The 16,266-nt window shown below is 36.3% G+C and overlaps 1 protein-coding gene across 1 annotated transcript in view; it reads left to right on the top strand.

Moving 5' to 3' along the window:
• Positions 1–15,549, top strand: part of LOC102730018 (X-linked interleukin-1 receptor accessory protein-like 2) — a 22,925-nt gene extending 7,376 nt beyond the window's left edge. Inside the window, exon 3 of the mRNA XM_081808480.1 lies at positions 11,072–15,549. Coding sequence (XP_081664606.1) covers positions 11,072–11,769 — 698 coding nt within the window. The 3' untranslated portion in view covers positions 11,770–15,549. The remainder of the gene's footprint in view (positions 1–11,071) is intronic.
• Positions 15,550–16,266: the final 717 nt, after the last annotated feature.

Below are 16,266 nucleotides of genomic sequence, written 5' to 3'. Positions count from 1 at the left end.
TAATAATAATTTCCCAAACTCCTTCTCATAGTATTCCACACTTTTCTTTCTGTAATTCCCTTCATCTTTATGACTTGAGATACCACTTCTACATTGATTGAACCCCAAGAAACCTGCTGATACCTCTGAGTCACCTTCGATTCTTCTCTCTTCGATCTCTCTCCCAAATCCAGTGTCCATTGCATCTTCTCCATTCTCAGTTCTACCATTCTAGTGTAGGCCCAAATCACCTCATTACTACAATGTTGATTACTCTCTGCCTTCCTTATTTTTCTTCTCATCCATTTCCACAAATGTGTATAACTCCTTGATCATGTCACTCCCCCATTCAACCTTAAATTGTTTACCATCTCTTATAGGATTAAATCCATAACCCCTCAGCTAAACACTTCTGTAATCTGGTGCTAGCCCAGATTGGTCTCCTAAACTTGTCTCTTACCATTTCCCCTACTTATACCTTTCACTCTAACCACACTGTGCCTTTGATATACATTGTGTGTCCTTGTAATGCTTTTGTTCATGCTAGCCTTTTATATCTTTGCAAATCTTACTTAGCCTTCTGTATATCACTGCCTATGTAAAAAGCCCATAATAATTTATCCAGCCCTAGAGTTCACCATGCACAGTTACTTGTTGGCCTATAAACTTTTTACTCCTGTGATATTTTACATTCTTTTATTGTTTTATATAGTTTCCCATCTATTTATATGTTATCTACTCAGCAAGATTGTAAGCTCCATGACGGCAGAGACTGTATTTCATTTATCCTCATACTCCTGTCATGATCTAACAGAAAATTTGAGCTCATTGGGTGCTTCATAGGTGCTTGTTGATTTTGTTTGAGCAGTGTCTAAGATAGGAGGAAATAATGAGGATGCAATAAGTAAGGGTTTAAATTTTTGCATGACAGTACCTAAATGTGAAAGCTAAAAAAGAGCTTTCTACTGAAAGAAAAAAACTGTAATTCATAGGAATAGTCTCAGTCCTTAAAATAAGCTAATGAATATATTGCTTTTTTTTATATTAGAAAGAATACTTATAAGTGGTTGAACGTTGATGAAAAAATAAAAACATTTCTTTACTATTTTTGCTTAATTTATTAAATTACTATTTATTTTTTCTGTTTTGCCAAGAGCATCTTTTTAAATGTAGAAATTCTGCAAAATCAATTTTTAGAGTGATAATATCCTAAATTGTGTTAAATTAATATCATTACCAAAGTGGAATTTATATTCTCTGTTAAGTCATCTTCAATAGGATTCAATGTGGTGCTGGGTTTTCTGTCTTCTTGCATTCCAAAATTGTTAGCACCACAATAGGCAGTCTTTATCAACTCCGCCAGTTCTTCTGAACTGGAAAACGTTGCTTCACCATAGTGTACATCAGAAAGGGAAACGGGGATAACATGGAACACAGGAGAGTCACTTTACCTAAGACTCAGTAGATGACACTTGCTTATTATGTAAAAAAGAAGCTATTGTGCATAGGTGAGAGTCAGACCCAGGCAACATGAGGGTGAAAAAGATGCATCCCCAAATTATATCTTCTTAATGCTCCCATATAGTCTATTTTGGTGACCTGACAGGTCAATTGAATCAACACACTTATATAGGCCATATTTCCGAGCTCAAAACTACAAGATTTGAGTTGAGGACTGTAACATGCTGAATAAGAGATGATAGGACGTTGTCACCTAGTATACCCTGACATTTAAAGAACTTAACATAAAAACACCCAAGAAGTAATTAGGATGGCAGAGATTTTATAGTCCATAGAAGATCTTTTTTTTTTGAGATTATACAACCATCAGACTGAGCAGGGATTTGGATCCTGGGTACTCAATGGTACACAGGAAGACTCCTTTTACAAGTAAGCCATTTGGGACAACTATGCAGTTTTTAGATGCAACCACTGGAGGGTGTTTGATTTTAATCCTTCCTTCCTGAATGAGGAAATTCATGTTCTCTGAATTCCGATTTGCAAGTGTAACCTGCAGAAGTTCTTAAAAAGGCCCTTTGACAATTTTTCTTTTTCCATCAACATCTCAGAGCTGGCTGAGCAGTCACCATGTCACAATTAACGAGTTTTTCCTTGGCATTTTTAGCACGCATTCAGGAAGTCGATGAAGTATATGAATAATATACTTGATTTACACATGAATGACAGAGTAGAACATTTTGGACTTGGTGTATGTGTGTTATTAAAGAAGCTTCTGTGGTCTGTATTTGCAGCCATTGGTACAGATTTAACAGGTTATGCTATATAAATATAGACACATTCCTGGGGGGAAAAACTAGTTACAATATTATAAGCTATGTTTGTCCCTCACATCTCATTTAAAATATGTTGACCCAAGACTACTCCTTCCTCCAAAAACTAGCAATGAGGCCTTTGAGGATTGTAAAAGCAGACTTCATAATATCATCCTTGATCTACAACAGTAATTTTCTATGAATCAAATTAATGAGGTCTATGACATTATCCCATTAATGTTTAATGTCTTCACTTTTGATGTATCTTCAGTTTCTTTTGCACCACTCTCATGGTATTCCAACTCAATCTCATTAACACACAAACTTTTCCAATGCATACAGTTTCAAAAGTACATGAAGGGGACTCCCCCAACCTTCTCTCTGTCTCTGTCTCAGTCTCTCTCTTCCTCATATGACCAATAGTTCTCAAAATGCTTCAATAGAAAGATGTCACTTTCCAAGGTGAGGTGGTGTCTGCACTGTTCCCACATGCTCTACTAGGGAAGTATCCTTTGGTCATCATGAAGTAGCAGAGATGGGGAGATTTGACACAAATATTTTTCCTAAAGGCTAAAACTAAAAGTCTTCAGATCTGGACATTATTTTCCTGGCAGTGGCCTGCCTTTCCATTCTTGAGCCTGTAGCCAGGATCTTCCTTATGTTTTCTCAGGTTTGGTGCCTGAATGTGGCAAGAATTCCTACTTTCCAGTAAAAATTTAGTTTGTCTCTTCCCAGGCTAGAAACATCTGTCCTGAGAATAGCAAAAGCAACTTTGTTGCCAACAGGCATCTGAATGTCAGAACTGACAGGCAACCAAAAGAAAGCCAGATAGAAAACACCCTACTCAAACTGCCTAGAGACACAAACTTGAGAAGTAGAGATTTTCTCACCCCTGCAGCTGCTGGGTTTTGTGGTGTAAAGTACTGTACACAGAGCACATTGTGTTCATGGGGCCTAGTGGATCCTTGAGGAATGAACAGATGTGCTCTGAAGCTGACATGTGACCAATAGAACCCAGCTGTGCAATTGAGATCCTGAGACTGGGAACATTTTTGGATGAGTACCATTTAGGTTCTCTATCCCATCTTATCTCAGTGCTTCTGCAGGGATTAAAAAACATAAAAATATAAAAGGTTATTGAATTAGGCTGAGGGTCACTGATCAGATGGAGAAAATAGCATTCTAAGACTAAAAGTAAAAGCAACCCAATCCTGTAGCTGTTGTTTGCCTTTGAGAGAAAACATTCAAGGTACTTAAAAATGCATATGCAATATTTATTAACAATTATAAATTGAGCCAGTTCTGTCTGAAGCTTTAGAAAAATCTATAAATATCTAAGTGGACTTTGAAGAGAGAAAAAAATCCTTCAAAGGCATTTATCTCAATTTTCCCTTCTATTCATAGAAAGACTGAGGGGATCTCTATGTGAGTTATTCATGCATTATTATGCTGGAGAAAGACATTAAAACTAAAGATATTGTCATACATATGTTTGATCAGCTCTGTCTGTTGAAGTTATATTTATGAATTTGGCCTCAAGTATCAGTATTACTGAAGGAGTAATTGAGTGAGTGAAACTCAAGAATCCTATAACTCCAGTAATTTAAGGGAAAATGATAATGTCTGATTACATTCTTGCATTTCCTCACTATTCTAATCTTCAGTTTTCTAATGCTTAGTGCTAGCCATGTGATTGTGCTGACAATGGAATGACAAATGAGTGGAGAATACATCTGGTGTCAGATGATCCCTAGTCACTTCTAAGTGAGGCATGCAAAAAATATTTTTGTACATGGATCTGTAAGTACTCATTGCCAATAGTTCCTCTAATAGCTGGACATATTGGACACCATTCAAGTATATTTTCCTTGGGGAGTAATAAAATCCTTTTCTAGGCATTCTGATGTCTGTGACCTAAAAAGTGTGAGGCAGGGGTGACATACACAACCATGGAAATTTAACACATTGTGTGCAATTTACTCACATGGAATAAAATTAGGTATGCCCACTATCCCCTTCATGTTAAAGTCAAGAGAAAGGGAATTATACCCCAATATGCCCCCAAATGTACTGAAGTCAATAGACTAAGGTTTCTCGTGAAAGTTTGAGGTTAAGGAAGAACTGTGTAGAATTTCAATCAAGAAATCTACTGCTTGAGTGGCACAAAGAACAGGCACCTTAAAAAAAAAAAAAAAAAAAGAGCAGAAGACCAGGATAAAACTGTCTTTAAGTACAAAGGAGCTACAGAAAAGACAATATAAAGACCAGGTAGTCTTGTTCCCTATTCACTAAGATTGCACTGATTGAAATTAATTCTATCTACAAGTTTCTAGGGCATGAGGGTAAAGGAGAAAAGAGGAGGGGAAGGACATTTTGCAGACTTTTTTTGCTACTCTCCACATTATCTTTCCCTCAATATTCTCTGAATGTGTTCCATTACCTACCTCTACTCTCGGTAAAGAAGTGAAGAGAGATGAGAAAGAATTTAGAGATGTGGACAATATTCCAGAGTAGATTCTGCCTACTGTCATGCTTCCTCACCCACCCACAGGTAAAATGTAATAACAAAAGTAAGGGACCCACTACCAGAAATATGGTCTCCGAAGTCAAAACTGTGATAAATATAGTTCGCTGTACTTACAAGTCCCAGCAAATCCATGTTAACCATTGATCAACCAACCTATCAATAAGAATTAATTAGTATCCTTAACATTAGTCAGTAGAGAACAAAACTCTTACCAAAAAATTTAACCCAATGAACTATCTATGAAATATCAAGCCAAGGACTTGGAGAGGGAGGAGAAAGGGAAAGTTTTTGTAAGGTAAGTAATATCACACACTGTTTAGAAAGCCCCTCCTTCCCACACATACACATACTCAAATAAAAATTTTATTGCCTCAGTCTTTGTGGCAGACAACACAGGCAGAATCTTATATCTCCCAGAGGCAGAATCAAGACCCAAATCTTTAGTAATATCAGCCAAGATAAAGAGTCAGGTTGTCAACCTATATAACTCTTTCAGTAGGTTAGTATTAAGCGTCATTATTTAAAATGCAGATAGTATTTTCAGTGAGACTACATTATAAAGTACCTCATTATAAGTGTCCAGTTATACCAGAGGGCTAATAATCTTTCCCAAATATATAGTGCTGAATAATCTGTTTTTCTCTGATACATAGGAAACCTTTACTATTTTTGCTGGTTTCTCCATACTAGTCAAAGGAAAGGACCCATCTTAATCAATTAGAAAGAACTCATTTCTAATTTCAATTTAGAAATTAAATCTTGATTTTAAGTCTTGAAATATTAACCCTATAGGTTTTAGAAATACCACTGTTGATAGCTATTAATTAGCTAATGTTGACCAAAAATTAATGAAGTAGTATCTATGTTAATGCATCCTGTCTCATCCTAGTGATTTGTCTATTTAACTGATAGTGGATGTACATAGCTATGGGTATATTAAACTATTATTATTTGAACCTGGAAAAATAATAAATCATGTCTTTGTTTACAGGCTATTTGTCTTTTAACTTTTTTTTTTTTTAAAGATTTTATTTATTTATTTGAGACAGAGAGAATGAGAGAGAGAGAGCACATGAGAGGGGGGAGGGTCAGAGGGAGAAGCAGACTCCCTGCCAAGCAGGGAGCCCGATGCGGGACTCGATCCAGGGTCTCCAGGATCATGACCTGAGCCGAAGGCAGTCGCTTAACCAACTGAGCCACCCAGGCGCCCTGTCTTTTAACTTTTAAAAAATATGCCAACTACCCCTAACAATGACCCTGACATAAGATAATTTACAAGTAGCTAATTGATTAGTTTGATAAATCAGGTGGTTAGTAAGCAGTAGCAAGACCTCATGGAAATTCCTAAATACATAAGGGTTTTTTTTTTCTCCCTTGTTCTTCTGCCTACATCTGCAGTAGATTCAGCACCTGAGATTTAGAAGCATACTGAGTTCTTTTGGGAAAGTATTACACATCCCATTAGAAGCAATTTCTTGGGGCTGCCATTCTTCCTGTTTCTATTTTATTGCTTTATTTCTTTCTTCAGTTTACTTTTTTGCTTTGTTAATAAGTGTCCTGTTTCCAAGTCACTTTTGTAGAGCTAATTCTACTTTTCTAAATGCACTATAATTTTGGTTTATACAACTGTCCCTGAAAGAAATTTTTAAATTGAATTTGCTTTCCTTTTAATAGTTTTAGGTAGTCACTTTCCTTGTTTCCTGTTGACCTTTCTTCATTCTTTAATAAGTACACATGCCAAAGAAGGCCTAGTGACAATGCATTTCCTTTCTAGAATATTTCCTAATTTCCGTCAACTCTCAGTATAGACAAAAGAAAAAAGGTTCTTTGCACTTGCACTTATAATGTGAAAAATGAATTAATACCAACTCAGGCACCCCTATCAAAACTATGTTCAAGGGGATTTTTTCTTTAAGATCACAAATAGATTAAATGTAATTAGCTTTATTTTGTGTCTGATAATTTGATACGGTTTCATAGCCTTGTCTAGAGAAGCAGAAGACTGTCAGACCCAGGCCTCTTTAGTCTTTTCTGTCATCATAAGTCACTTCAAATCAAATTCTGCAAAGAAATAACTTAATTACCGCTTATTTAAGGGATATTTTATATTTTTTTTATTTGGAAAAAAGGGCCTTTGAGGGATTCCTGGTACTCAGTTGCTAAATTCGCCTGAATAAGTCAAGGCAAGATTTAATGAATATTCATGTGTGCTGTAGATTTAGGGATTTTTTTTTTTAAGTTTCCTTATTATCTCTTCATGGTAACAAGCTTTTTAAAATGGTTTCTGAAGATTTCTAAAATGTCCCCCACAAAACCACAGCTCTACCATGGCAAACACCACCGGCTGTCAGAGACTGCACTAGCTATGGCCCGGCAATGTCTTAACATGATACCTGTTTCTGCTAAGTTTATTTGGAACTTTTCCAAACCTAAACCCCCTGATTGGTCTCTAATTCAGGGGCAGCAAAATTTCTCTGTAAAAGTCCAGATAGTAAATATTTTTGGCTTTGTGGGTCATATATGGTCTTTGTTGCATCACATTCCTTTTTTTTTTTTTTTTTTTGTACAACCCTTAAACTATTCCTTGCTCACAGACCATGCAAAAACAGGACATGTTCTTAATGGATCATGCTCTAGTTTACAGTCATTGGATGCAGACATGCAACCTGGGGTAAGAGGGAAATTATTTGGGGCACTTACTGCGTAGAAGCCAGCAACAACTCCCTGGCTAAAGATTAGCAAGTAAAAAATATTAACTCTACCTGTTTGGTCTCTTGTTAGTTTACTTGTATTTTCCATGATGGCTAGGTCCTGTTTTTTTCCCAAAGATAAAAAGACAGAAAGTAAAGACTTAAGAAAGGAGGAAGGAAGTGGGTAAAGGGAGATAGACAAAAAGAGGAAGGGAGAGCAAGAGAGGAAAAGGCAGAAAGAGTGAGCAAGAAAGCAAAGAGGGAGATAAAAGGACAAGAAGGAGAAAGAAAAAGAAAGAAAGAAAAAGGACAGAAAAAGAAAGAAAGAGAGAGGTAGAGAGGAGCTGGGGGGGGGTGGTGGAGAAAAAAACATAGAGAGAAAAACAGAGAGAGAGCCAGAATATGGAAGCTAGTGCACAGTCTCTCCTTCTTTTCCTTAGAGCCAGGCAGCTTTTAAAGGCACCTCCCCAGCTGCTTTCAAACATTGAGGTTGCTGCCCAGCCACTGATCACCATCCCAAGAAGTGAAATGTGGGCTCCACATCTGAAAACTTCCACTTGGTTTTTCACCAAGTGAAATGGAACACGAAACTCAGGGCCCAAGCAAATGGCTCATGTTTTCTTTGGGACACTTGGTCTGTGTCTACCCAGGGAAAATTTTGATGTACTGACTGACTGACTCCAGTGCATATGATTAATGTATATATAGGGCAAACCAGGATAATTCAGACCTTTTTTTCTTCCACAGCAGGTTTTCAGCCGGAATTATCTGGATGGTTGCCTCAACTCTCCACTAGGCTTTGCCAGGATAAGCACAGCCAATGTAGTATGCAGGAGACAGGGACCACTCCCTCTATCCAAGGTTCCCTTCAACACCCACACCCTGTGCAGCTGAGATTAGTGGGATCTGTCCTGACAGTCATTCCTTCTGGAGGCAAATGCAAATTCTGTCTAATGAATCTCTAAGAAGCCCCCAAAACCCTAACTGTTGCATTTGGCTTAGCTGTCAAATGGCAAAGTATAATAGATGGATGAAGGAAGAGAACGATATAAATGGGAAGAAAAATTGTACCCTGTTCCCTTCCCCATTCAGGAAAGAGGATAGTAAAAGCCAAAGCCCATAAATCCCAATCAAATTAATTTGTGTGTATGTGTATAGTTTCTCTTAAGACTGTGGACACCTGGATTGTAATTTTTTTCTTCTAGTAGAGATATGTATAAATAGACATACCTTTTGTTTTTAAAACTATTGTTAAAAAGTTAATTACACTACATCTCAACACATAGAAAAAGTGTTGCTCATAGAGGCATAGTTTATGTGATAGATGTGCTCCTGACAAAATTTGTACAGATCATTTTTTTAATTAAATGAAAACTACAATTAATGAGGGAAGAATACTACTTGGAATAACCCCTTGGTAAATTATTTTGTAAAGAATTCCTCTATAAAATTAACAACTAACTCATAATTCACCTGGAAAAACTGTATTTTCATGGACTCCTGCACTGATGCCATAATTCTGGGTTTGGGTTTTGTTTTGTTTTGCTTTGCTTTGTGTGGAGGAAAGGTGAAAAGAATAATGGGAAAGATGCATGATAGTTTATTTTACTGTATCTTACAGATCCAACCTCTAATGATGAAGCTTCCCACATAACTTCTTTCTTTTTGGGAGCAGGAAGAAAGGAAGAAAATGAAGAGTCAGAGCTGTTGATACATTGGGATAAAATTTTTCCACTCTATTGAAACTTTCTACCTTTCCTTCCATTCTGTTTCACCAGTTCTCTAAGTGATAATTACAGAGTGATAACTTCCCCATTGCTGCTTGTGTGGTGTTTTTATTTTGTTTTGGTTTTTTTGTTTTGTTTTGTTTTGTTTTTATTTACTTTATTTTTTTTCCAGATTTCAATGCTGATTTTTTCCCTGAATAAATAATCTCTTTAAATTCTTAAGAGCTTCCCTCTACACTTAGAAATTGCCTTACAAATAGTCATTGTAACTACTGCATGAGAAAGTCCTAAAATGTATTAAGTAAAAACCAAAACAATAGTAACAACAAATTGTTAAATGAGCAATTCTATGTGTATCTCTTAAAAAGTTTTTTGTTTATCTATAGGGTGTGTAGAAAATTTACTCATTTTTACTTGTCAAAGTGTTCTTGCTTCCTAGTGGTGGAAATAAAACCCTGGAAAAGAGAGATATCTGTAAAATATGCATCTGTAAAATAAGTTTCTCTTTTCAAATGGTGTTTGGTGGCCCCACACTATGTACTGGACATGACTCCTTGAAAGCAGTCTGTAACCTTGGGCAGATTTGCAGTGACAAATGTTGCTATGCTTCTGTAAGCACTGCTTCTGCTAGAGGGCACTGTACATTAGACAAGGCCTTGTGCTCTGCTTAGTAAAGACAGCTCTCTGTTGCCGCACCTGTGTCCAAGTCTCCATTTGTTAACACATGTGTGTGTTTCCCTTTTTGGTGGATAAGACTTTGGGATGCATGATTGCAAAAGGATTATTCCGCAGAATAAATAAATCTAGAGTTAGTTGAGTGTTTTTCTACCATGAAAAGACTATAACATATTTACCTCACTCTCAGAATTGCTCCACAAAGTAGGGCAAAGACTTCTCAACTGATAGACTCCCCCTTTACCCTTTTACAGTTTGTTCCACACCATCCCCCACCTCTAACTTCACCCCTTACTCTTCCCCAGAACAAAGAGCAGCTGGTTCAAATTAAACTCCTGGGCACACACATACCACTTCCCTATCTCTCAGTTTGAAGGGCAACATGGAGAACCTAAGACTGCATATAACAAAAGGTATTCTGAGAAACAAGCTATGATTCTAGAAGAGATTTTCCACTATTTCTATCAGTTATCTTTGAAGTAGTTCAGATACATACCCCCTAGTTGTTTAGTAGTTTGGTAGTTTAGTAGTTTAAAAATACGGGAAAAACCAAAGCAAACCCATAAATACAGTGACCCTTCATTCGTTAAACAGCTCCATTTCTTTTTTCATCAATCTGATGATTACTTGTTCCCCTAGAGCTGTTGATACATTGACATTGGGATAAAATTTGGAAGCCTGCCTTGAATTAAATGATTAAATAAATAAAAATAGCTGAAATACACCTAAGCTCTGAAGAAGTCAGTTTTGTGTTAGTCAACAGAACACTGTAAGTAATGATGAGGGGAAAGAAAATAAGTATTATAAGCAGAGTTTTGTTTTCATTGTTGTTTTTAAGGAAATGTACTTTCTTTTTTTTAAAAGATTTTATTTATTTATTTGACAGAGAGAGAGACAGCGAGAGCAGACACACAAGCAGGGAGAGTGGAGAGGGAGAAGCAGGCTTCCCGCCAAGCAGGGAGCCTGATGCGGGGCTCAATCCCAGGACACTGGGATCATGACCGGAGCCAAAGGCAGACGGTTAATGACTGAGCCACCCAGGCGCCCTGGAAATGTACTTTCTAAATGTGCAGCACAAGAAAAGAAAATGTGATGTACCTTAGTGAAAAACTGGCTTTTGCTATATTAGAGTGCAAACCTAATGCTTTAAAGACTGGAAATGTCTTTATTTTACTCTTTCTCTCTTTCTGTGATTTGTAGCATACATTGAAGATCTCACAAGATGTGTTGAGCAAAGCAGAAGACTTATTATCGTGCTAACTCCAGACTATACTCTCAGACGAGGATGGAGTATTTTCGAATTGGAAAGCAGACTCCATAACATGCTAGTCAGTGGAGAAATCAAAGTGATCTTGATTGAGTGTACAGAATTAAAAGGAAAGGTGAATTGCCAGGAAGTGGAATCACTAAAGCGCAGCATCAAACTTCTGTCCTTGATCAAGTGGAAGGGACCCAAAAGCAGCAAATTAAATTCTAAGTTTTGGAAGCAACTAGTATATGAAATGCCCATCAAGAAAAAAGAAATGCTTTCTCGGTGCCATGTTCTGGACTCTGCAGAACAAGGACTTTTTGGAGAACTCCAGCCTATACCCTCTATTGCCATGACCAGTACCTCGGCCTCTCTGGTGTCATCTCAAGCTGATCTCCCTGATTTCCACCATTCAGATTCAATGCAAATGAGACACTGTTGCAGAGGTTATAAACACGAGATGCCAACTACCACCTTGCCAGTACCTTCCTTAGGCAGCCACCATACTTATTGCAACCTGCCTCTGGCACTACTCAATGGACAGCTGCCACTTAATAATACCCTGAAAGATACCCAGGAATTTCACAGGAACAGTTCCCTGCTACCTTTATCGTCCAAAGAGCTTAGCTTCACCAGTGATATCTGGTAGTAAAAACCCTGAAGTCCTCTGAACAGCTATGTGAGCATACAGAATTTCTGCTTTATCAAGCATAAAGTACACCTAATAACGTCGAGGTGCTGAAAAAGTGTTCAAAGTAGAAGGCACAGAATCCCTTTTGTACTTAAAATTTTTGTTTACATTTCCAGAATAGTGGGGTTTGGGGGGAAGAAGGACCTGTTTTTGTAGTATAGTACCTTGTTTCAATGTATAGTTTTGATTTCTTCCTGAAAATAAATATTTAAATATCCTTTTGTTTTAGAGTAGGTTTTATGATACCATTTGGACTACAAACTTAGTTAGATGAGGTATCTTCCCCATATTTATAAATATTTCAGTATTTACGTGGTATTTGAAATAAGGAAAACTTAAAGACTTGAATTTGAAAATTCTGAATTAAGAGTAAGGGGAAAAGAGAACTTCTACAGAATAACTGAAAAATCAGGAATTATCAAGAAAGAAGTGTTGAAGCACCCCAATTAGAAGATTGTTTGTAGAAGAAGATCGGTTAAGAAAAAATGTGATTGAAATGTTTGGAACTTCTTCAACATACTGGGCAACTTCTCTAGACTAAATCAACAGCTCATATGACAGCTTATAGTTGTATAGGGAAGCACATCTTCTGTAGGCAAACTGGTAGGTAGGCAAACAATATGCATTTCTTAAGTAAATGAATAGAGAGGCTGCTAGTTCTTTGAAGATGATTTTAAAGAACTCATGGCTTTCTAGCCTATTTCAAAAGTTTTACAAATTTGAAAACACATTTTAAGATGCACATTTTATTGTTTGCTAATAATTCACATTTGAATTTTTTCCAAATGATCTCTTGACCTGCTTTATACGAAGACGTGCGCATCTTCCTACTTTTTTACAGCATCATTGGAGTTTGAATTTAAATAAATATTAACTGCAAGTGTCAGCAGTAGAAAAGAAGTAAAACAACAGTATCAACAGATGAAGTGCAAAATGATTCACGTTTACTAGTGGTAGAGCAGCAATTGCAGTGATTCTCATCTAAAATGTAGTTGTGAAACAGACTATTCTGTACATACACAATATCTTCTTGGCCATGTGTGCAAGGTTCCTGCAGAAGTGTCTCTATTCCTGGTGCTTCAAAGAGTATATTTTATAGACTAAACTTCTCCACCTTCACATTATGACCGTGACTGTACCACACCAGAAAATCCCTGTGAATGATCTAAAATATTAGGAATTTGCTGTAAGGATTGTGCCCCTATTCTAGTATTTATTGTGGATTACCACTTTGTGTTCTTTCCAATTACTCAGTTTTGGTGTGTTCTCTACCAAGATGCCTGTGGGGGCCAATTTTTTATCAAGGTTGATTCTGGCACCTTGCAAATGGTTTGTAAATCGTGTTTTTGGACAAATATAAATAAGGACAGATGTACACAGTGTGTAAAAATTAAGAATTTGCCCCACCCTTGTAAATGTGAAACTCAAATGTATAAGAGAATGTTAGATAATATGTTTTGATTATTTCTTTCAACCTTTTTACATTATTGATTCCCTGTGATCCATGAAAGTTTTGTTTAAAGTACTTGTTTCTCCATTGCTTTTCTATATCCAGCTGCTCAGAAAATACATTATGCTTCAACAATATGTAAAAGCTTAGCAGTAATACATGTTCCTTTCATAGTGGGACAATTAGTTGCTCCTTTGAAAAGTCCTGTTCAACACATATAGGTGTTTCATAGATGTATTGTTTCCACTGAGAAAGGTGATTTTGCTTCTGTAAAAAAAAATAGGTATTTCAAAATGGAAATTTATCAATTCCAAACTGTTTTCCAAGTGTTATAAAGTTATATTTACTCTTCATTGTTCTTTAATGATATGTGTAATTACTAAGTTAATAACCTGCATGAAATGAGTAGTATATATGTTTAAGTGACCAATTGTATTTTTTATTATTTTGTTTTCCACAGAAGCCTAGATCAATTCAAATAGAATGTTCAGTGGTATTTTTAAACTAATAGTTCTGTATTGAGCATGCCAGTTCTGAAAATATAACATGGGTCTCTCCGCTTCCTTTATTTACAATGATTAAACGTGGGTAGCAATTTGAGTTGGCTGGCCACAATGTGTCCTTTCACTACTAGTAAGTACTCAAAAACAGAGCATTCACACTTGTGCTGGGGAACTTGACAAGAAACCTTTTCTACCATTTTCAGGAACCAATGTGTACACTATCTATAAAAATTTATTTCTAGATGGCAATTCAAAATTTGATTTTCATCTGAGATCTTTGAAAGATATATCCCATAGGGTATAATAAGCATTTAGTCTAGAACATAATATATTCTTCCACTTGCTTACACAGTAGGAAAAACTTTCTTCTCAATTTTTCACTGAAATAGATTTGAAAATTTAGAAAAATACTAGTGCAGTTAGTTCCCATATGTTCATAGCAAATTTATTTAGCTCATCCATCAACAGTACACATACTTTTAAAAATTGAGACTATTTAAAATAAAAAAATCTGAAAATGTCAGAAATTATGAGACAAATGAGAAATGTACAAAAGCAATAGATATATAGGAAGTGAAAACAGCATTAAGAATAAATAGTGCTCAGGAGATGGTCAACATGTACATGATTTTAATTTGGCAAAATATAAAATCTGGCAGGGTTGGTAATCTATGAGCTCCAATCTATATGGAGATTCTGAAAGGTAGCTGGATGGTTCCTGAAAAGAAGTAAGAAGATATCTCTCCTCACCCGCTCTAAGCCTTAATAAAATTAGATCCAAATCTGTTCAGCTTTCAATCACTCTCATTTGAAAAAAAAAAAAAAAGGAGTACAAAGACACTTGTGGGCTTCTGGTAAGGCTTGAACCCAAGGTAGTATCATGTGGAAAATTGATACTTTGTTTGAGCATTCTAGCTAATATTGTGGGGCTTAAAAGTAAGAAACAAACTACAAAGACAGGAAAAACAGTTCAGTCATGGAAGAGAAGTTTATAGAGGAGTTTCAAGAGGACATGGAAATGATTAATATCCTATGGATTACTTTTGTAACAAGTTGAAAAATGGCAGGTGTTGTGAAAGAAGCAAATTCTGGAAAAAAAAGAGAAGACTCCCTGACCCACTTGGTGATTAAAGGGCTTACAAGAGTATAGAACCACTGGTTTCAAGCATTTACTGCCCTTTGGCATTTTATTTTTAAATAAATTGGTTGGTTTTCACCAAATGTTTTCTAAAAAATTAAATAATGACCATGGGAAATATCCTAGAAATTGTACATTTAAATCTTTATTCTCCTTGTATTAATTTCCCAAGGTGAGGTAGTGAACTGATAAAACCAGAATGAAGTTAAGACAGAACATAGTTCCATAGTGACCAGTTAAGTTTGAACACTTGCAATTGTTGTTGCTCTTTTCTGGGAGAGAATTTCATGTTGAAAATTGGCTCAAATTTCTCTATTACTCATGCATTTTTGTTCTAAGATAGGAGGTCACAATGTTGAATATTAAGGCTCTCTGATGAATGTATGGGGCTGTCTAATAAACAATAATCATTAGCTTCAAACCTTTTCATATAAAACTTACCTTTTTTAGAACTGTGATTTTAAATCAGCCATAAGCAATTTAAGAAGGTTATTCAGCATCCTAATTACTGTGAGATCAGAGCTTGTAAAATCACCTGCACCCATCTAAACTTGTCTTCTCAAATATTCACTGCTGTTTGATCAACCACGTTTTCTCCAGAGAGTACTAAAGTCAATCATGAATATTAATTGAGTGCCCACTGTGTACGGCCCACTACATAAAGTATAATAAAAATATTTTTTAAAACTTGAAGTCCCTGTTTTCAAATAGTGTACACATTATATGCACAAAGAAAGGGGCATTTGCAAAACACATTCCAATGTAGGAAAATTAATATTTTACATGCAGAGTAGATAAGTGAGGTGGGATGATTCAGTCCCAAACTGAGCAAGAGATGAATTTGGAATAGAAAGAACAGTGGTGAAGAAAGGCAATTTCCCAAGTGCAGAGAATAAGCAAGAGAAAATAAGCAATTTCTGTTTAGCTGATAACAAGCATATTTGGCTAGCAAGAGCAGAAATCTGTGTGAGGGCATAGTAAGAAATAAGGATAGGTGAGGTGCTGGAACATTCATGTGGTAGCAGATGCAGGAAGAATTAAATAGTGGAAGAGAATGGTGACAGGGAGACCAGTTGGGATGCTATTGTCATAGTGTACATATGAGGTGATAAGAGATGGAGAGTGGTGAACTGGATACTCTCAGAAAAGGCAAATCTGAGGAGAAAGAGGAATAGATAGGATGGGGTGAAGTGAAAAGTGGAAAATGTTTTAAAAAGTCAATAAAGACTTCAAGGATCAAGAAAGTTAGTTGCACAAAAGGAATTCTCTTGGAGTATTTAACTTACCTTCTTAATTGAGCATCCTGACACTGTAAGGACAAGAATAGAGACAACATAATGATAGGTGTATTTGCTACTGGAGCA

This window comes from Leptonychotes weddellii, chromosome X (genome assembly GCF_054177405.1).
Source record: "Leptonychotes weddellii isolate Sample4059 chromosome X, ASM5417740v2, whole genome shotgun sequence".
In the NCBI taxonomy this organism is placed as follows: Eukaryota; Metazoa; Chordata; class Mammalia; order Carnivora; family Phocidae; genus Leptonychotes; species Leptonychotes weddellii.
Note: the sequence above shows the minus strand (reverse complement) of the source record. Positions and strands in the feature narration are given on the sequence as shown.